The sequence below is a fragment of the Protopterus annectens genome, chromosome 3.part0 (assembly GCF_019279795.1).
Source record: "Protopterus annectens isolate FY-2018-M chromosome 3.part0, PAN1.0, whole genome shotgun sequence".
Taxonomy (NCBI): Eukaryota; Metazoa; Chordata; order Ceratodontiformes; family Protopteridae; genus Protopterus; species Protopterus annectens.
The window spans coordinates 1,126,986,162-1,127,008,219 of NC_056731.1; the positions used below are offsets into that span (position 1 = coordinate 1,126,986,162).

The 22,058-nt window shown below is 42.4% G+C and overlaps 1 protein-coding gene across 2 annotated transcripts in view; it reads left to right on the top strand.

Annotated features, from left to right (window-relative positions):
* Window positions 1–22,058, top strand: part of NPC1 (NPC intracellular cholesterol transporter 1) — a 1,151,083-nt gene that overhangs the window by 965,540 nt on the left and 163,485 nt on the right. For both annotated transcript variants that reach the window (XM_044065361.1, XM_044065360.1), the window contains exon 20: window positions 18,769–18,898. In XM_044065361.1, coding sequence (XP_043921296.1) covers window positions 18,769–18,898 — 130 coding nt within the window. The remainder of the gene's footprint in view (window positions 1–18,768; window positions 18,899–22,058) is intronic.

Consider the following 22,058-nt stretch of genomic DNA (forward strand, 5'->3'; position numbering starts at 1 on the left):
AGAGGAGGATTTGAATGCAGTAGCAAACTTAGAGATTTTGTTGTAGCAGGAAGATAATTTTGTCTGCAGTGAGGACTGAAGATTAGTAAGGAGAGGGGCTCCGTACAGGAGGGAGGGAATGAGGTAGGTGGTAGAGAGGATATGCTTGTTTGAGGGAGTAAGATAACGACTGTGGTGATGAAGCATACCTAGTTTTTGTTGGGTTTTCTTAATGTTTGCTTGTAGGTGAATATATTCAGGTAATCCTGATGATGCCCGTAATCTCCATGACAGAGCCCCCTCTTGGCCCAAGTGACACTGTTACTCCACTTCCACCTCTTGACACAACTTTTTTTTTTTTTTTTCTACACCCACAACCTCAGGGCTTTAAAGCTGACAGCATGGATGACCAAGCACTCGTGTCTTCCATGCATATTTTTTCAGAAGTGCTGCATATAAAGAGAGAGGCCAGGAAAACAATAAAGGGAGTCATGCCTAACAGAGTGAAAGATATTCTTCCATTGGTGCCATGCTAAAGATTAGGGCCATAATTCATCTGGAGGGTCTCTGGTTCTTGGTTACCTGTCACACCTTTACAAATCAGGGCTGTCTTATGCCTCTCTGAAAGTATGTTTTATGGTCTGTTGCTAGTAGAGCACTTCCTAATGGGAGCAGTTAATCTCATACCACCCAAAAAGAAAACTGCACCACCTTGAACACATCTCAGCCACATATTTGACAAGCTAAGCCTTGGCACCCTGTGATCCTGCTACTTCAGCTAGCCGAACATACCGCTCCTGGAAAATGCTTTTTTTTTTTATGACTGATTGCTCCAAAATTTTTCTAGAAGATATCTGCAAGCTTTAATATTTAATATTTAGACAGCCATTTTTGAACTTCCAGAAGGTAGAATCACTCTGTCTACTAATACTCCAACTGATGGTACAGTTCAGTAACACTGAATAACAAGTAGTCTAGAGAGCAAATGGCTTTGAATCTGCAGATTGCTCATTGTTAGTGTTTTGTCACAGTAAAACATGAATATATTTAATCAGTCCTGAAAACAAGAAACACATTTAGTGTTCTTATAGTTAAAGGGGTTACATTGTTTGTGCTCCTATACCATAAAACCCTTGAGTAATAAGTTTCTGTGAAGCCATATTTTCAGTTTCTGAAGATTAATGTTAGCAGAAGAATAACCTGCCTTAGCCAGTCTATCCCTTCTGGTCTTTTATGCATTCTGTGTCCTCTGTACCTCACTGCTAAAAGTCTGTTTAGGGGCAGTGACCAGCACCATCACAACCAGTAAGCTGTGGTAGCTGCTTTATTCCAAATCTTTGAACAGGCGGAGCACCACTGTAAGATCTGGATGTTGTCTGCATCTCCTTCACCACACTATCTACATAAATTCCCTGACTTGTGCTTCCTATGGAAGGGGTTAGTAGGAATTGCCTTTATGAAGCAGTAAACTTGTACCATTTTTCCATTATGTAAGTCTGCCTCTGTAATCTCACTTCAGTTTTGCTGAAGGAGAGCAAATGTGGGCTTTCTGCTTTGTTCTAGTTAGATTGTAGAACATGGTGAGCAACTTTCTGGGATAAATCTTCTCTCTTGAAGGTAGTAAATTTAGAAACATCTTTGCAGAATAGTAAGGAAAGAGTTAGATGAGGACTGAGACTGGAATAAAGAGTATCACCTTTAGATATTGCCAAAAAATATTAATTGAAACACTCTGTTCCATGTATTGTTGAAGAGTAAAGATGGATCCATTTGCAAGGTATAAGAAATCTACCAGTAAGTAAAATGTTTAGATATCTATGAATACTGATAATAGCATATAGTTCTTTGGCCGTCGGTGCAGAGGCTAAAATCCCAAATTTTTGTACCTTTGCCCTCATCATCAGAAGGTGTAAAGTCTCTCCTTAATTTCATCCCCGACTCTCCTGGCTCCAGTACTCCAGTAAGTTTTTATTTTTCACCTAAGGGTTGGTCTATGAACAGTATATTATATTCTATTCAGATAGTCAGATAGAGTGGGGAAGAGATCTTTCTTAATCCGGATGACATACTTCAGCAGCTGTCCCTGTGGTGAAAGGGGGATGGAGTTTTACTTCTTCCAATTCCTGCTTCTGAAGAGAAATGAACTGTTTCTGTCCTACTCTTAATCATGTTAACTTTAATCAACACATCCAGTATTCAGTTCCAGATGGTCAGGGGATCATGCCCTTGTTCGTGTGTGTGTGTGTGGGGGGGGGGGGGTGTTTGTTGGGGGGCATGATATCACTGGATTTTGAAGGATGCTTTTTTTACACATCTGGTTTTGGTATGTATGTAGGAGACTCCTTTGATTCTCTCTGATTCCAAAATGATACCACTATCTTTCTTCTGAACCCAGAGTTTTCACCAAAGTTTTGGCTGAAACCTTTAAAGAGAAGGAGATGTTCTTCGTCTCACATTGCTGCAGTCATAACCTGTGGGTAGTCCGCTGTCCTCGATCGGCCCGAATACCAAAGAGCTGGGCTGGCGTCGGTCATTGTCACCTAGAGCTGACGTCAGTACGTCGTAGTACATAAGCGCATGACCGACGCCATATCCTCAGTCTTTCTTGCCGCGTGGTCTGAAGCAGAAGCAGCGTTTGCAAGTGCCGTTCGGCGTTCTGAAATTTTCATTTATCGAGTTTCAGACCGAAGACCAAGTTGGGCTAAGTACCCGTTAGAAATCTTTGTCTTTTCTTGCCTCAGTTATCCGGATGTCAGAAAAAGTTAATAATTGCATTTCTTGTGGGAAACAGATACCTCATAAGGATTTTCATTCTTTCTGTATTCCTTGCTTAGGGCCTGAGCACGACGTGGTCGGGTGTCGCTTTTGTGCTAGATTTAACAAGCGCACCATTAAACGGAGATTAGACTGTGCCAGGCTTGTTTTTGGTAAAAGGTGTAACTATAACATGCCGTCGGATCCTCCGACGCCCGCTACCGCTAAAAAGCGTAAAGATAAATCTTTGAAGTCTAAACCGGATGAGTCGTCCGTTGCGGACGCCGGTTCTCACGAGCCTCCGGTTGAACCTGTGGATCCTGCCGAGGGTTCGGCTGAATTCCATGGGGAACCTTTACTTTTACAGGAGTTGGCCTCTCAGGGGTTAGGCCCGGATGAAGGTGCTTCTCAGGTGTCTGTAGTTCCATCTTTACAGAAGGTTATTAGGCCTTCTACTTCAGTGGCTAAAGCCCATGCTAAGGCCAAACCTTGTCATGTTGGCCCTGGTCATAGTTCTAGTTCTCCAGCCCCTGTTCCTAAAAAGCATATGTTAAAAATGGCTGAGGACTTGATTACTTTGATCAGGGGTTCTATGCCCCCCCCTCCCGGAGAAGAGGCCTAGGGTGGAGGCAGATTTAGAGGGGATGGATCATTCCTCAGACTACTCTGATTCCTCAGCTGAAGAAATTCAGGAATTCCCTTCTTATTTGGATTCGGATGCGGAGGACTCCTGTCCTTCTGCTTCTCCTCCAGAGGATTTTTCTTTTTCTGAGACTTTGCATTCCATGAGGGAGCATTTCAAGTGGGAAGGTCAGGATTTTTCGGATTCTCGGAAACTGCTCAGGGAATTTTTGTTTCTGCCACAGCATAGGCCCTTGCTATTCCTCCTGTCTTAGAAGTTGTTCAGGATGTTTTTTCTGAATCTTCCCTTAATCCTGATTCTTTACCTCCTGCCCCTGTCAAGCCAGACAGATATAGAGTTCCTGAAGCACATAAGTATTTGTACAAGAGTCCTAGAGCTGATCCGGAAACTATTACTCAAGGTCCGAAGGGTATTAGGGCTTCTGTGGCTAAGAATCCAGTTCCTTTGGATAAAGATTCTAGAGCTTTAGATAGATGGAGGAAAAAAGTGTACACCTCCTCTACGTTAGCTATGAGGGCTTTGAATTGCCAATTTCATATGCTGAAGTATCAGAATTTTTTGTTGGGTCAATTGAAATCTAAGGTGGATGCTTTATCTGAGGGTATAGAGTGTCAGGAACTCCAGGAGTTGGTTCATGCATCAGATCAAGTTGGCAAGCATTCTTTGCAGTGTGGTTTTTATGCTCTTCAGGCTGCATCCAGGGTGGCTGCTACAGGTTCAGTTATTCGTAGACATGCCTGGCTTAAGGATCAAAATTTGTCAGAGCATGTTAAGGCTCGGATTTTGGATGCTCCTCTTCAATCTGAAGTACTTTTTGGTCCTTCTGTGGAATCGGTTTTGAAAAAGATGGAAGATAAGGCTAAGTCTATGCAGACGGTCAAAGATTTTATGCAGGTGCAGCCCCCTAAGTTTAGTAGGAATTGGCCTGCTAGAGGATGGTCTTTTCCTTCGTCGGATTATCAGTCTAAGGGCAGGTCCAGGCGTGGTAGAGGCAGAGCTCACGCACAGGGTTCTTTCAGACCTAGGACTTGGAGTTCTCCTGCACAGTCTTCTGGTGAGGGCAGGGGTCAGCCTTTTCGTAAACAGACCCAATGACCTGTATCTTCCGCTGCCAGACCCTTCTCTACTGGCAGCTCCTCTGGGAGGAAAGTTGGGACTTTTCAAACAAAACTGGCATTTGGTCACCCAGGACAAATGGGTGTTGGATATAATAAATCACGGGTACAAGTTTTATTTTCACACTTTTCCTCCTTTCAAAGGCATGCCGGATGTGCCTCCTCAGCAAAGGATGGAGGCTCAGGAGCAAATTTCTTTACTTTTACAGATGGGGGCAATTCAAGTGGTCCCTCCGTCAGAAGTAGGCCTAGGTTTTTATTCCCGTTTATTCCTAGTGCCAAAGAAGAGAAACACTTGGAGGCCAATTCTGGATTTGTCCATTCTCAATACCTACCTAGACATTCCAAAGTTCAAGATGTTAACATTACAACAACTTCTGCCTATGCTGGGTGAAGATCACTGGATGGTAACCCTGGATCGCAAAGAGGCCTATCTTCACATCCCTATCAGGCCCAGCTGCAGGAGATTCCTGAGATTTCGGGCTGGTACTTCTCATTATCAGTTCTCTGCATTGCCCTTTGGTTTATCTACTGCGCCCAGAGTATTCACAAAAGTTCTGGCTCCTGTAATTGCATTTTTCAGACAGAGAGGAATACAAATTTATCCTTATCTGGACGATTGCCTGATTCTTGCTCAAAACAAAGACAAGTTACTACAACATCTCCAGTATGTAATGGCAGTTTTAAGGTGCCTAGGGTATTCTGTGAACGAAGTAAAGTCCAGTCTAGTGCCCTCTCAGGACATGTGCTTTCTGGGTATGAGACTGAATACAGCTTCTCAGATGGCGTTTCTGACCCCGGACAAACAAAGAACTCTTCATCTATACTTCCAGCAGTTATCAGTAATGTCCAGGCTGACTGCAAGGACAGTCCTTCAAGCCTTGGGGTTCATGGCATCTTGCATTCTAGTACTTCCCAATGCCAAACTGCATATGAGGAAGCTACAATGGTATCTCAAAAGTGTGTGGACGCAACACTGCCACGGTTTGGACACTGTGATTCGGATTATACCTTGCATCCAGAAGGAATTCTTGTGGTGGGCTCAGGAATGTCACCTAAACAAGGGACTCTCTGTGACCCGACCAGTGGCGAGTCAGATCCTAACGACGGATGCCTCGGACTTGGCTTGGGGAACACACTTCAATGGGGAATGGATACAGGACATGTGGCCTCCCAAACTTCTACATTTGCATATCAACATGAAGGAGATGTTAGCAGTCCAATTTGCTTTGATGGCCTTCAAGGACCTCCTTCAGCCAGGACAGGTGTTGATTCAAACAGACAACACAACAGTCATGTGGTACATCAACAAGCAGGGGGGAACCCATTCCTCTACCCTCTTTGCAGACAAGCAATGATTTTGTGGGAGACTGCTCCGAGTTTGCAAATCAATCTTCAGGCACGGTTTCTGCCAGGAGCACAGAACTCCCTAGCAGATGTATTGAGCAGGCGAATTGTGGATCCCCACGAGTGGAAGCTGGATCCTCAGGTATTCAAACAATTGACCGTGGCTTGGGGAACTCCAGACATAGATCTGTTCGCTTCTCCACTGAATTTTCAACTGCCAAAATTTTGCACAAAGATGTTCTACCCAAATGCTTGGAAAGTGGATGCTCTATCTTTCAGTTGGAGCAACCTTCACGTTTATGCTTTTCCTCCTCTGCCTCTTCTTCCCAAGGTACTTTTGAAAGTCAGGCGGGGCAAGCCTTGCATGATTCTAATAGCACCAGATTGGCCACGTCAGCATTGGTATCCTCTGCTGAGGAGTTTAATTCAGGAGCCTCCTTGGCTTCTGCCACAGGTTCCTCATTTGTTATCCCAGTCAAACAATCATTTTCTCAATGTTCGGGTGCAGTCCCTGCATCTGACAGCCTGGCGTATTCTGTGATGGAGCCGGTGGGGTCTCAGCTTCCTCAACAGGTTTTAGATGTCATTTTGGAAGCCAGGCGGCCTAGTACTAGAAAAGTTTATGCTGATAAATGGAAGAGATTTTTTCTTTGGAGCACAGCAAAGGGCTTTGATGTTTCAGTGCCTAATTTGAGTTTTGCACTACAGTATCTTACTGAATTACTGGACAAGGGTTTGTCATTCTCTTCTGTGAAGGTTCATGCTGCGGCCATCTCTGCTCACTATGATTGTGACCCTCCTTTATTTTCTCACCCTTTGTTCAAGCAATTTCTTAGAGGGGCAAAGAATATAAGACCCCCACGTAGAGCTCCTACTCCTTCCTGGGATCTCAATTTTGTGTTGGAGAAGCTTACTTTACCTCCTTTTGAACCTGCAGCTACGTCTGAACTGAAGTTTTTGTCTTGGAAGACTGCTTTTTTGTTGGCCATTACTTCTGCTAGGAGGGTATCTGAATTACAGGCACTCATGGCAGTTGAACCCTTTCTGATATTTCATAAGGATAGAGTTTCTTTGCGAACTAACCCTACTTTTATGCCTAAAGTGATTTCTAATGTGGCCTTGAACCAGTGTATTCATTTGCCTACTTTTTATGCTGATCCCCAAAATAAGGGGGGAAAAGTCTTGCATTCTTTGGATATCCACAGGCAGTTACGTTACTATTTGAGCAGAACTAAGGAGTTCAGACAGACTCAACAGTTATTTGTTTCTTTTGCTTTGGGTTCACAAGGGAAAGCTGTTTCAAAGCAGACTATTTCAAAGTGGATTGGTCAATGTATTGCTTTTTGTTATTCTCATCATGGGAAGAATGTTCCTGCTGGGATCAGACCTCATTCTACTAGGGCTACTGCCACATCTACTGCTTTTTTGAGGGGTGTAGCTACTAAGGATATTTTGGAGGCAGCTACTTGGAGTTCAGTGTACACACTTTTACTAAGCATTACCATCTCCCTCTTTATTCCAAGTCCAGGGCTGGGTTTGCCACTGCAGTTTTACAGGGCATGTTAGCAGCTCCTACTGCTATTTAGTTTGCCAGCCTCCCCTTTCCTTTGCTTTGGGGTTCTACCCACAGGTTATGACTGCAGCAATGTGAGACGAAGAACATAGTACAGTTTTGTACCTACCATAAATGTAGATGTTCGAGGATCTACATTGCTGCAGTCCAATTATCCCTCCCTCCTTCCCCTCTATAGTTTGTGGTTGTTGGGCATTTACTATTTTGGCTCTGGCCTTCTTTCCTTCTTAGGCCTTCTGACATCTGGGGCAAGAAAGACTGAGGATATGGCGTCGGTCATGCGCTTATGTACTACGACGTACTGACGTCAGCTCTAGGCGACAATGACCAACGCCAGCCCAGCTCTTTGGTATTCGGGCCGATCGAGGACAGCGGACTACCCACAGGTTATGACTGCAGCAATGTAGATCCTCGAACATCTACATTTATGTTAGGTACAAAACTGTACTTTTCTGGTATTCCCAATACCTGGCTGAACAGTTTTGTCAAGGAACTCCATGGAGGTGGCTCTCCTGTGGATGTAGTCACTAGGGGTCATTATGAATAGGAGAAAGTACTGTATGATTCCATATCGGAGAGAAGTCCTTCATCAAGGTATAGTTAGACAATGTTCAGAGTTGTTAGTCTTGCCGTTGGAGGGGGCCCAGGATATCTTAATCGTAGTCACCTTGGCGAGAACAAAGCTGTGCAACTTGGCTTGTACTTTTCTAAGCTTGATGGCTGCTCCAGTCTTCATGGTGGTGTTTTGTTCTGGTAGACTGTGAGGTGGTAGTGTCTTCAGAGCCACCACATGCTAATGAACCTACTTGTTGGTATTGGACCTTTAGCATGGTAAACCATCTTCACAAATTCTCTAGTGTGTTTGCCTGTCTTCCAGCCACACTGATTGCAGATCCTTGTGTTGGGCTCTTCATTTTAGGGCTGAGGAACCCACCTAACCTTTCACACTATATAAATAGTATGAGTTCTCTGTGGGGGTGGGGGGGGGGGGTTGCTGCTTTTCAGCATGTTGTAGGCCAATATTATGCTTCTGGCTCTGAAGGCCTTGGAGAAACAGCTGTAGCTCTGTTGTGTGCTACTTAAATGTATAGGGGAACACAAATTCACACCCTTAGTACAGCGAGGCAGTTTGTTTTGTTATGGAGCATTAGAAAGGGACATCTTTCATCAGTAGCTTACATTTCATGAGAGGTGAAACTGATGGTTGCTCTGAGCTAGGTCTCTAGTCCTTTCATATGTATCCAGATTCAGAGGCACTGCCCTGGTCATTGACTTCTGAAAAAATGAGCGCGTTCTAGAGAATAACTTGTTACCACTTAGGGAACCACACCCTACGTCTCTTCTGTGGGTTCAACAGGGCAAGGAGGAGATAGTAGCTTGTGTAGCCTTTCTTACATGCTACAGGAACTTCCTATCCAGTTTCCTGCCTTTTCTACAGTTTTCACATCTTATGGCAAACTTCAAGGAAAGGCTAACTCATTCTCGTTGGTGCCCAAAGTGGTAGAGTATCTTGAGTTTTCCTGAGTAGTCCAGGCAAGCTCTTGGTAAAGATTATCCATGTCTGCAGAGATAATCATCTTTACCTCAAAGCTTGGTTGCTGATGTGGCACTGCCTTGTTCCACCAGAACTGACAACAGGGATCTGAGGGGATTAAGTGTGCCAGAAAGCCGCCTGCTTGTTATGTGCTTGTCATGCCTGCCTAAGTGGTAAAGTTGTCAGTCTGGGTACAGATGATTCTGACATATTTGTTTGTAGGCCTCAGTTTTTCATGGTTAGGATGCATTTGCCAGCTGTTTCTCCCCATTGTGACCTTGTGTAGGGTAGAATTGTGGCTCAGCACTGGTTGGGAAAGCAATTCCTTAAGGGAGAATTGCATTTCCATCCTCAGACTTCAGTGTCCTAGTATAAAGGCTTCCCTATCCTTCATTTGAGCCTGCTAGCCTGACAACATTAGTGTTAATTTCTTACAAGACTGTTTTTGGTAGCTGTCATCTTCATGTGAAATATCTCTGAGCTTCAGGCCTTTTTGTGCAGAGAACCATAAGTTGCCTTTCACAAGAATAGTGTGCCCTTCAGAATGAACTCCCATGTTCCCCAGACAGTAGTATCTGAAGTTTCCCAAAGTTATTTCACCCATTTGATTTCTTTGATAATGCTTTAGACAAAGAGAAGGAAAATCCTTCACATCATGGACATTACCTGCCGCTCAAGTGTTCAAGCAAACACTTTGTAGATGAATTGTGACTGCGCATATATATATATATATATATATATATATATATATATATATATATATATATATATATATATATATATATATATTTTTTTTTTTTTTACCATCAGTCAGGGACAGTTGGCTATCTGCCATTGGCAGAATTTGCAGTCAAAGCTCACTCTGAGATGAACTGCCTGTAGTCCTTTCTTCAAGAATGTTTCAGTCTCTGACATTTTGTGATGTGACCACTTTGTCCTTGGTACACCCCTTCATGAAGTTTTATTGTCTCATACACAACTCAGGGAGTCAGACCTCATTTGTAAAATTATTTCTGTACTTTTCAGCCATTTGAGATCAAGCCTATGGCTGTCCTCTGGCTCTCTACATTCTGATGCACTGTTTTGAGTTTCAGCTCCGTTAAGGGGCCTTCAAGAGGTTCTTTAACATTAGATATCTTTTGTTCTCGCTGCCTCAGTTGCTTTGGAGCCCTTACTTGCTGAATCAGGATTACCCTCCTGCCATCCCCCTGCAAGATGGATAACACTTTATTAGTTGCTGTTTAAATTCCCTGTAACTGGGGAAAGTATATATGTTCATAAATTGTCAGAAATTAGTTTTACCTGCCTCAGTATATAAAATCTTGCTGACTAGTGGTAAGGGAGTGAACTGGCTGGCTCTGGGGATGGATGTGTTTGTGTAGCCAGCATCTCTTTTATAGCATGCATAATGTAGGTGTAAAGACATTTTGCTACAAAATGCCAAATCTTGATGGGTGAAGCAATACCCAACCAAGGGCATATCAAGGTGGGACCTCCAAAAGATAACGGATACGGTAAGATTGTGTCTGTTAAGTTGTGTATCAGACATTGAGAGGGAAGCAGAGGAAGTGAACAGTGATGTAGAATGAGCTTCAAAGAAGCAGCAAATGCACATCCTTTTTGTACTAAGTGTGAAATGCTTCAATTGGAGTGAGAGCAATAACTAGAGGATTTCTCTCCTAAAGCTAAAATCCATGATGAAACTTAGTCTACAGAATGCCAGACCAAAAGAAGTTGCTGGAACTGCAGGATCTGTTAATTTCTTAAAATAATGGGCAAAAAATGACCTTTTCCCCAGATGAAAATATTCTTGCTGTGGAGTTTTAATGTTTATGCCAAGCAAGATTAACTAAGCAACTGGAAAAATAACATGTATATTTCCACAAAATGTAGATCATTGTAAAAGAGACACCAGTAGGCATTGTCCCTAGAGTTCATCTAATGGCTGTAAATTTTAATGCTGCAGACATTTTCAGAGCTTTCCTGAAAAATTGCTTCTGAGTGTCTGTCAAACAATTTAAGGTATGTATCCAAGACTATTAAATTGTTTTTATTTTACAGGTAGGTAACCTGTTCCACAGCATCCATCGATGGAAGTTACATCTCCTTAAATATTAAGTTAGTTTTCTTACAGGGAACTGATCTATTTTGTGATGTCCACATTTGATTTATGCATAAGACAGAATATGATGGGACACTGTATAAAATCTTGTGTCTGTGGATATGCAGATGTTTAGCTTCAGTGATTCTGGTGGACAAGTATAGTTGAAGCATGTTTACTTCCACTAGTGTAACAAACACGGCATGATGGGTTGTTTTCCTCACAAATTGATGATTTTATTTGGGTCAAAATTCTTCGTGGAATTCCTGCCTGAAAAATGTTCTATCAGCTTAGGAAGGAGAAATGTGACAGGTCTTCTTCCCTGATGTAGAACTTGGTTCCTGTAGTGATTCCATATACGTGAAACAAATTGTTAAAATCCTACTAGGGGCATAAGTGTAAGGAAGGCTTCCATCATCGCCACAAATGTTACACAGCTGATAGCATAGAAACGTCACCTTCGTTAGGTTGTCAGACAGAGCAGTTGAATGTAATGTTTTGACACTTGCTGTTTGGGAATCTAATTTGTCACACCATTTTGAATAACATTCATGAAGTAAACAAAGTGATAAGAAATTTGAATTAGAAGAAGCGACTGAAACTTCATCACCCAAGAAAAATGCTTCTTTGAAATAAGTTTTATTTTGTGATACATCAGTTAGAAATCTGCTTTGTGGAAAGACTTGGAGGGAAATTCCGTTATGTTGACAAAGGAACAAGGAAGAGTTTTCCGTAAATACTGACAGTTGTAAAAACAGCCATAATTATGTAGATGTTCACCGTGTTACACTGCTGCAGTCATTACACTTGGGTTATCCTGCCATCAGGCGGTTCCCCAGTCGGCCTGAGTTCAAAGTCTTGGTCTGGCGTCGGTTGCTGTCGCCTCCTCCCTGATGTCAGTGCGACAGGGGTGTATAAGATGCAGCAGACACCATTTTCTTCAGTCTTTCTTACCGCGTGGTGCCCGTAGCAAAAGCAGTTTGCAAGTGCCGGTCGGCCGTCTCCTGAGATTTTCATTCCTAATCCAGAACCGAAGTCTTCTACAAAGCTAAGTACCCCATTGGGGAAACTTTTTCTTGCCTCAGACCGATGTCAGTAAAAGTTAATAACTGTATTTCTTGTGGGAAGCAAATACCTTATAAGGATTTCCATTCCTATTGTATCCCATGCCTAGGCCCAGACCACGACGTCACTGGTTGTCGGTTTTGTACTAGGTTTAACAAGCGCACTATTAAACATCGGTTTGATTTTGCCTGACATTATTTTGGTAGAAAATTCAATTATACCATGCCATTGGAACTTCCGACTGGAATGCACAAAAAGCACAAAGACAAGGATAGGCATCAGAGGCCCCAAACTGAAGAAGCCTCTTCTAGGCCAGTCGCTGGTTCTCCGGTTTTCAGCGAGGCGCCTTCGCAGCCCCTGGCGATCGCTTCTGTAGAACCACAGGCCGCCTCTGACTCCCACGTGGAGATGGCTGGGCCTTCGGACGCACAAGTTATTCAGCCTACCTAGACTAACCTTTCAGAGGGATCCGGAGTAGCTGAGCAACCCACAGCTTCAGAGGGTGTCTTCAGACCTACTCATTTAAGCATTAAACCCTCAGGTAAGTCTGAGCCTCCTTTAAAATCAAAGAACCAAATACAGCATTCTCCAGGACAGGCCTCAATGCCTAAGAAACAAATGCTCAAAATGGCCGAAGACCTAATCACTCCGATCAGGGGGTCCCATCCACCTCCTGATAAAAAGCCTAGACAGGATGCAGACTATGACTCATCCGACCAGGTGTCCATCTCTTCTAATTCATCCTCAGACCTAGGATACTCTTTACCCCCTTATGAGGATTCTGATGCTGAGGAATCAATTCCATCAGCCTCACTGCCTGAGGACTACTCCTTTGGGGAAACCCTTCATATCATGAGGGAGCATTTCCACTGGGAAGGCCTGGATTACTCAGAATCCAAGAAAAGGCTCAGAGACTTCCTTTTATTACCTCAACACAGACCCCTTGCTATTCCGCCAGTGTTAAATATTGTGGATGATATGTATACTGAATCCAGCTTAAATCCTGATTCCTTACCTCCAGCTCCTGTTAAACCTGACAGGTACTACAGAGTCCCTGACTCACATAAATTTCTGTATAAAAGCCCTGTAGCTGACCCTGAAACCATTTCTCAGGTACCCAAAGGAGTTAAGGCCTCATCAGCCAAGAATCCAGTTCTCTCTGACAGAGATTCCAGAGCATTAGACAGATGGGGAAAGAAAGTATATACGTCTGCAACTTTAGCAATGAGAGCCTTATATTGCCAGTTTCACATGTTAAAATATCAACAATTTTACTGTCTCAGTTAAAACAAAAAAATGCTTCCAGAATCAGAGCCTCCTAATTTTAAAGAAATGCAGGATCTATTGCATGCAGCTGAAAAAGTGGGAAAGCATACTTTGCAATGTGGTTTTGATTCTCTAAAGGCCTCCTGCAGAGCAGCAGTTACAGGCTCTGTCATTAGAAGACATGCTTGGTTAAAAGAACATACGTTACCAGATCATGTTAAAGCAAAATTATTGGATGCACCTTTGCAGCAGGATGTGTTATTTGGAGTTAAGGCAGAAGAGGTATTAAAGAAAATGGAGGATAAGGCAAAATCTAAATCTATGCAAACGGTGAAGGATTTCATACAGGTTCAGCCTCCTAAATTTAGCGGAAACTGGCCAACTAAGAATTGGTCCTTTCCAATTACAGACAGACCACAAAGGGGAAGATACAGATGTCCAAGAGGTAGAGGTCAAACACAAGGTCCTTACAGGCCTCAACAATGGGTTGCATCAAGCCAGAAAGAAGGGGAAGACAGGCCCCGGCCATATATAAAGCAGCTCCAATGACTTCCCACTACAGCTGCCAAACAAATTCCTCTTGGCAGCCCCCTTGGAAGGAAAACGGGCACTCTTCTACCACAATTGGCAAATGATCACCAAAGACAAATGGGTTCTCAACATTGTATTTCAAGGTTACAGGTTCCACTTTCACACTCTGCCAAGGTTAAAAGGAATGCCAAATCTGCCACCAAATCAATGGGCAGAGGCTCAGAAACAAATTACAGCACTCATGATATGAGAGCTATTCAGAAGGTACCATTACAGGAGCAAGGACAAGGATTTTACTCAAGACTCTTTCTGGTACCCAGAAAGGACAAAGCCTGGAGGCCCATTCTGGATCTTTCATCTCTAAACACTTACCTGGATGTTCCGAAATTCAAAATGTTGAAATTACAGCAGCTTCTTCCCATGCTGGGCAAGAAAGCTTGGCTCGTGACTTAGGGACATGCAGGTATGCCTCCTTGAGGTCCAATCAGACAAAACTGCAGAAGATACCTCAGATTCATAGCTGGTTCAATGCACTACCAATTCTCTGCACTGCCCTTTAGCTTATCTACTATGCCCAGGGTCTTCACAAAGTGCCTGGCACCAATAATTGCATTTTGCAGACAGAAAGGAATTCAAATTTGTCCGTACTTGGACAACTGCCTGATTCAAGCAGAGAGTAAAGACATTCTTATGAAGCATCTGGCGTTTGTAAAAAAGTTAAGTTGCCTGGGGTACACAGTAAACGAAAAGAAATCAAAACTAGTGCCCTCACAAGAGATTATATTCCTGGGTGCCAGCTTGAACACAACGGCCCAGATGGCTTATCTCACGCCAGACAAGCAAGGATAACTGACTCGATACTTTCAGTTGATGGCAACAAAGACCCAACTCCCTGCAAGAAAAATTCTGCAGGCCTTGGGTTACATGGCATCCTGCATGCTACTAATTCCATATGCCAGACTGCATATGAGGAAACTACAGTGGTACCTAGAGAATGTATGGTCTCAACACTGTCAAAGTTTGGAAACAGTTATACCACTAATCCCGCCTTCAGCAGGAGTTTCAATGGTGGGCTCAGGCTCGTCACCTCAACAAGGGACAGCCTTTTACACAACCCACAGCCAGGCAAACACTGACAACAGGTGCATCGGATTACGCCTGGGGAACACACATGGCAGGCAAATGTATTCAGGGCACGTGGCCCGCAGAACAAAGGCATCTTCACATCAATCAAAAAGAGATGCTAGCTGTACAAAATGCCCTTATAGCTTTCAAGGACCTGCTGCATCCAGGACAACTACTGCTAAAGACAGACAACACCACAGTTATGTGGTACATAAACAAGCAAGGGGGCACTCACTTCTACCCCCTATGCAGACAAGCCATGACCTTGTGGAACACAGCTATAAACCTTCAAGTTCATCTGCAAGCACAATTCCTGCCAGGAGAGAAAAACACACTGGCAGATGACTTAAGCAGAAACATCATGGATCCCCATGAATGGGAATTGAATCCGCAAATATTCAGAAGGATAACACAGAAATGGTGGAGCCCGGACATAGATCTGTTTGCATCCCCAATAAACTGCCAGCTACAAAAATGCTGCACAAGGAGTTACCATCCACAAGCATGGAAAGTGGATGCCCTCTCATTCAGCTGGGAGAGCCTACAAGTATACGCTTTCCCACCACTACCTCTCCTGCCAAAGGTACTCATAAAAGCCAGGCAAGAAGAGCCAAAGATGATCCTGATTGCACCAGACTGGCCACGCCAGCACTGGTACCCAATCTTAAGGAGCTTAGCACAAGAACCACCCTGGATTTTGCCTCCAATCCCACATCTGCTGACTCAGCACAACAATCAAATACTACACAGCCAGCTAAAGACCTTAAACCTAGCTGCATGGAAGATTCCTTAGTCAAGCAAGCAATGCCTCTCTCCAAAGCTGTTATAGATGTCATTCTGGAGACCAGAGGGCCTAGTACCAGGAAAGCCTATTCGGATAAATGGAAGAGATTCTGTGCCTGGAACCAAGCTCACAGCCTTGACCCTCTTGTCCCAAACATTCCTCAGATACTACAATACTTAACTGAGATGCTGGACAAAGGCCTCTCCTTCTCATCCATCAAGATCCACGCCTCTGCCATCTCTGCTCATTACAACACGGATCCACCAATTTTCTCTAATCCTCTGTTAAAACAGTACCTCAGAGGGGCTAAAAACATAAGACCGCCCCGTAGAGCACCTACTCCAACTTGGGACCTCAACTTTGTTTTGGAAAAACTAACTTTACCTCCTTTTGAGCCAGCTAACACAGCAGAATTAAAATATATCTCCTGGAAAACTGCTCTGCTCCTGGCAATAACATCAGCACAAAGAGTTTCAGAATTACAGGCACTAATGGCAGTGGAACCTTTCCTCATTTTCCACCAGGACAGGGTGTCTTTAAGAACTAACTTTACGTTTATGCCAAAGGTGGTATCTAGTGTGGCTCTAAACCAAACTGTTCACCTGCCAACTTTTTATCCTAAACCACAGAATAAAGGGGAGAGACTACTGCACTCTTTGGACATTCACAGGCAGTTACGCTTCTACTTGGTCAAAACCAAAGCTTTCAGAAAATCTGAGCAGTTATTGGTAGCATATGCTGCAGGAGCACAGGGAAAAGCCATTTCAAAACAGATGGATAGGACATTGTATAGGTTTCTGCTACACATATCATGGAAAACCTGTACCTAGCCGCATTAGATGTCACTCCACCAGGGCAACAGCCACTTCAACTGCCTACCTCAGGGGAGTACCTACCAAGGATATTTTGGAAGCAGCAACTTGGAGTTCTGTACATACCTTCACCAAGCATTACCATCTGCCTCTATACTCTAAATCCAGAGCCGGCTTCACCACTGCAGTGCTACAGGGCCTTATAGCCACCCCTAATGCCTTATAGAACCAGCCACCCTACCTCAGCTTTGGGATTCTACCCAGGTGTAATGACTGCAGCAGTGTAACACGATGAACATAGTACAGTTTTGTACCTACCAATAAATGTAGATGTTAGAGTGTATACACTGCTGCAGTCCAGGTTACCCTCCCTCCTTCCCCTCTTACTGGCTGGTACGTACCTATGTCTTCTACCCTTACTACCTATGGGGGGAGTATTTGCTGGTAGCTGTAAGTTGTTTTTTGCTTTTCTTATGTATGTTTTATTAGCGATTGGAATTGCCTACCTATTTAGAGGCACCTGACATCTGGGGCAATAAAAACTGAAGAAAATGGCGTCGGCTGCATCGTATATACCCCTTTTGCACTGACGTCAGGGAGGAGGTGACAGCAACCAATGCCAGACCAAGACTTTGGAACTCAGGCCGACTGGGGAACCGCCTGACGGCAAGATAACCCAAGTGTAATGACTGCAGCAGTGTATACACTCGAACATCTACATTTATGGTAGGTGCAAAACTGCACTGTAAGCATAACCCCGACAAAAGTAACTCTTTCCTTAGTAGATTGAATTGATGGCCATGTTTCTTGTAACCTTGTTTTTCGACTCTGGGTGATGTACACAAAAGAGGACACCCCATCATGTATCATTTGATAACTGTTTGTGATTACTTGAGTAGCAGCTTAGCCTATAGATAGCAGCATAAAACAACTTATTCATGCTGAGTAAATTCACTGCATCATATGTTGATTGAAAAACATAATCGTCGGGCTGTTAATGAAAATGATCCCCCCCCCCTTTATCTGCTGAAAGCAGTAAAATCTTGTAAATGGCAATTAGATTGTAATGGAAAATATTTTAACTTCATAATTTTGTCTGCTTGAATCTTTTTTTTTTCTCCCATTAGCCCTCATAGTTGGCGTCTCTTGATCCTTCAGTTTGGTGACTTTAAGGGGAGAGAGAGAGGAAAGGCATTTTGTTTGAAGACGGTTAAGATTTTGTCAGTGTGGAATGTATAACAGAAGTCTAAAAGCAAAACCTTAGTCTTCAAAGACTAAGCCAAAATACCTTACTGCCATAAGGATGTCAATTACCAACATGCTGACAGCCTCCTTGCTTGTGGACAGAGGAGGTAACAATCAAAAAGTAAAGCTAAAAATCCTGTATGTGACTGGCTCCCTTGGCCCTTACAATTAACCGTAAAATTTTTAGCTTAAGATTTTTAGCTTTACTCTTCAAAAACTAGGTCACTTTAATTATGAGGTGTACTCTGCAACTAATTTATGCATGCTTAGCTGGTAGTAATTACTGTAATATAACTGTTTCTTTACACCATTTTTTGTTGTTAAACTGCATCTTGCTATTGCTTGGCAGATCATTGTGATCATCTTTGCATTTTTGATGATGAGAAAAGAGGAAAAGTGCATTTGGCCACTGGAACCCTGAGTGACAACAGAGTTCATGGCTGTTTTGAGTAACTTAAGACATTTACCCTAGTAGGATACTTAGTAGTGGATTAAGTATGGGTAGAAGACATAATAGCTGCGTTAGCCTTTCTTGTGTTCTGAAAATGAGAATTGTATCCTGTCCCCTGGAGTAAAAGATTCTTCTCTTTGAGTGATGCAGTGAATAGAATTAAAAAAATATATATATATATACCAGTGTAAAATAAAGTACCTTTGAAGTTGTGTAAACAAAAGGTCAAAGGGCAAGCCACTGATGTGTCAGGAAACAATTTTACTGATCAGGCTAAAAAGAATTGTAAACATGAGTTTGTGTTACCTGATTACTATGTTTCTTTGACCTGCTGGCTGAGATGACTCCAGTGAGCCTCTTCTTTTCTTGCACTTCTTTGTTAAAGTTGTTTGCTGTCATTCATTTTTTTATATATTTTTATATAATATATATACCTTTTTTAGTTGTAGATCCCAGATGCGAACGCTGTCGACCGCTCAGTCCAGAAGGAAAGAAGAGACCACTTGGTCATGAATTTATGAAATTTCTACCAATGTTCCTTTCTGATAACCCAAATCCCAAGTGTGGAAAAGGGTACAATATTGTGCTTCTACATATATATATTGTTCTTTTAGCTTACTGATTAATGATTACTCAAGACTGTGTTTCTTTACAAATGGAACTTGCTTTTGCTTATTTTTTTTTTCAGAGTGGTTTGACAGGTAATGGATGCTTTGTCCTTGTTACATGAAGAATCATACATGTACACTTGGGCAGAAATTGAACACAAAATGCAGCACGCTTAGCATAGTGCATTATATTCGGAGGTCATGTTTAGACTATAATGCTGGACTTAGGAAATGCCAGTTGTCAAGTTTCAGTCAGTAACGACTGTTTTGTTATATTAATTTCTGATTGTATAATGAAGTACTGCCCAAGGTGAACTGTCAGCTCTTAGGGTCTGGCGTTAATAATTGAGAATTGTATTAATAAAGACAGTAGTACTGGTTACGTCTGCAGATGGCCCCATTAAGTAGTTATGCCTTTAGTTTATCACATTTTTCCAAGGAGTGTTCACTTTTCACAGTGACTGGTAAAGAATAGTTGGCTGCCAGTTTCTTCCCACATTACCTTTAAAGTTGCAGTGGTAGCCTGGCATACAAGGGATTGTCAGACTCCACCCTGATGGACCTCCTGCATATCTGTAAAACCAACATCAGAATTACCTGTTATAAAGACTTAAACCTTTCTTTTGATAATGTATCCTAGACACACTACTCATTCTTTGGAACAGGCTCCCCATCCATGTGAAGTAAGTAGAGTTCTGCTCTGACCCAATTCAAGTGTAACTTGGATAATTGGATGGGGAACAAGAAATTCATCCCTGGTTTGGTATCTATGTATCTAATGAACACAGGCAGCCTGTAAATGGTTCATCTCCTAGGCCCCTTCTTGTAAATATTTAATCTCCCAAGCCACTGCTTACACTTACCAAGAATGCCAGAACTTGTCAGAAATTTGGAATGCATGACTAGGATTATTAGTGTAGTACATACCTACGAACCTGTAAGGAGTGCTTTTAGATTAGCTTACCTAGTCCTTAGTTGACTGCCTAGTTCTTAAGCATAGAGTCACATTTTTAGAGCCATGCAGTGCAGTATTCTCTAAACTAAGGGCAAAAAGGCTTTGAAGATGGCAAGTGCATACATCACACTTATATCCGCATGCTAGGATGCACTCTGAGAGTAGGTGAATACCATGACTGGGAGGAAGAAACGTGAGATCTTGGAGTAGCCGGAACTTAGGACAGGACCTCTAGTGGAGAGCTCCCAGAAGTAACACTGCAATGCAATGATCTGTGTAAGACACCTTTTTTTTTTTTTTTTTCTTTCGAATCTCCTTCAGTTTTTCTAACCATTTTCCATTCTTAAGATACTTAAACTAAACATGCAGTGGATAGGTTAAATTTTTTCCTCCAAACCTCCTTGCGGCAGGACCAGACTGTACTAGTAGTGGAATCGTGTACTTCACTCTTTGATTGGCTACTGGCTGATCTGCAGTTCTCTCAGTTAACATCCTCTTTTTTTTTTTTCTTCAAAACCGTATTTTTTTCCCAGCTAGTTATATTTGTACCCTTATCTGGTTAACAATGAAAATATCTAGACATTTTGCCAAGACTTGGAAGATCAACAGCCTGTTTCAGCAAAAGTATATAACGTTCCCCAAGGTGGTGTGACCAAAGAGCAAACTCTGTTAAGTAAGGTAGTGATGATGAAGTCCTTTGCTTAAGACATATGGGTGTGTGCTCCCAACTTTTTACCCAGGACATAATATTTTGTGTTTTTATTTATCAGATTTCACTGTAGGGCTCCAGCCATCTTTGGAGTATCAACAAATATTCCCCATCCAAACAATGTAGTAGAAAATCTTTTTTTTTTTTTTTTTTTTTTTTTTTAAGTGTTATAGGTGTATAATTTTGCTTTCCTTCTTTTGTGTATGGGACATGAAAGCTGGTAGCATGCTGTTACTGATGGAACTCAGAAGCAAATTTCATAAGTTCATAAGTGTGTGATCTTTCTGATTCTTAGACACATACAGTAGATATAAAAAGTGTACACACCCCTGTTAAAATGCCAGGTTTTTGTGATATAAAAAAATGAGACCACAATAAATAATTTAAAAACTTTTCCCACCTTTAATGTGACCTATAACCTGTACAATTCAATTGAAAAACAAACAAATCTGTTAGGGGAAAAAATATAAAAAAAATAAAAAAACAAACCGTAAGCTGGATGCACAAGTGTGTCCACCCTTAAACTAATACTTTGTTGAAGCACCTTTTGATTTAATTACAGCGTTCAGTCTTCTTGAGTAGGAGTCTGTCAGCATGGCACAGCTTGACTTGGCAATATTTGCCCACTCTTCCGTGCAAAAACGCTCCACTTCTGTCAGATTGCAAGGGCATCTCTTGTGCACCACCCTCTTCAGGTCACCTCATAGATTTTCTATTGGATTTAGGTCTGGGCTGTGGCTGGGCCATTCCAAAACTTTAATTTTCTTATGGTGAAACCATTCTTTTCTTGATTTGGATGTATGCTTGGGGTTATTGTCATGTTGAAAGGTGAAATTCCTCTTCATCTTTCTAGCAGACACCTGAAGGTTTTAGGCCAAAAGTGACTGGTATTTGGAACTGTTCATAATTCCATCCACCTTGACTAAAGCCCCAATTCCAGCTGAAGAAAAGCAACCCAAAGCATGATACAGGCAATACTATGCTTAACCATGGGGATGGTGTTCTTTTGGTGATGCAAAGTGTTTTTGCGCCAAACGTACCTTTTGGAATTGTGCCAAAAAGTTCAACCTTGGTCTCATCAGACCATAACACATTTTGCCACATGCTTTTGGGAGACTTGATGTATTATTTTGCAAATTTTTGCCAGACGTGTATGTTTTTGTCTGTAAGAAAAGGATTCCGTCTTGCAATCCTACCCCATAGTCTAGACATATGGAAAATATGGGAGATTGTTGTCACATGTAGTACACAGCCAGTACTTGCCAGAAATTCCTGCAGCTCCTTCAGTGTTGCTGTAGGTCTTTTGGCAGCATCCCTTACCAGTTTTCATCTTGTCTTTTAATCAGTTTTGGAGGGACATCCAGTTCTTTGCAACATCACTGTTGTCCCATATTTTCTCCACTTTTTGATGACCATCTTCATTGTGTTCCACTGTGTTTCCAATGCTGTGGAATTTTTTTT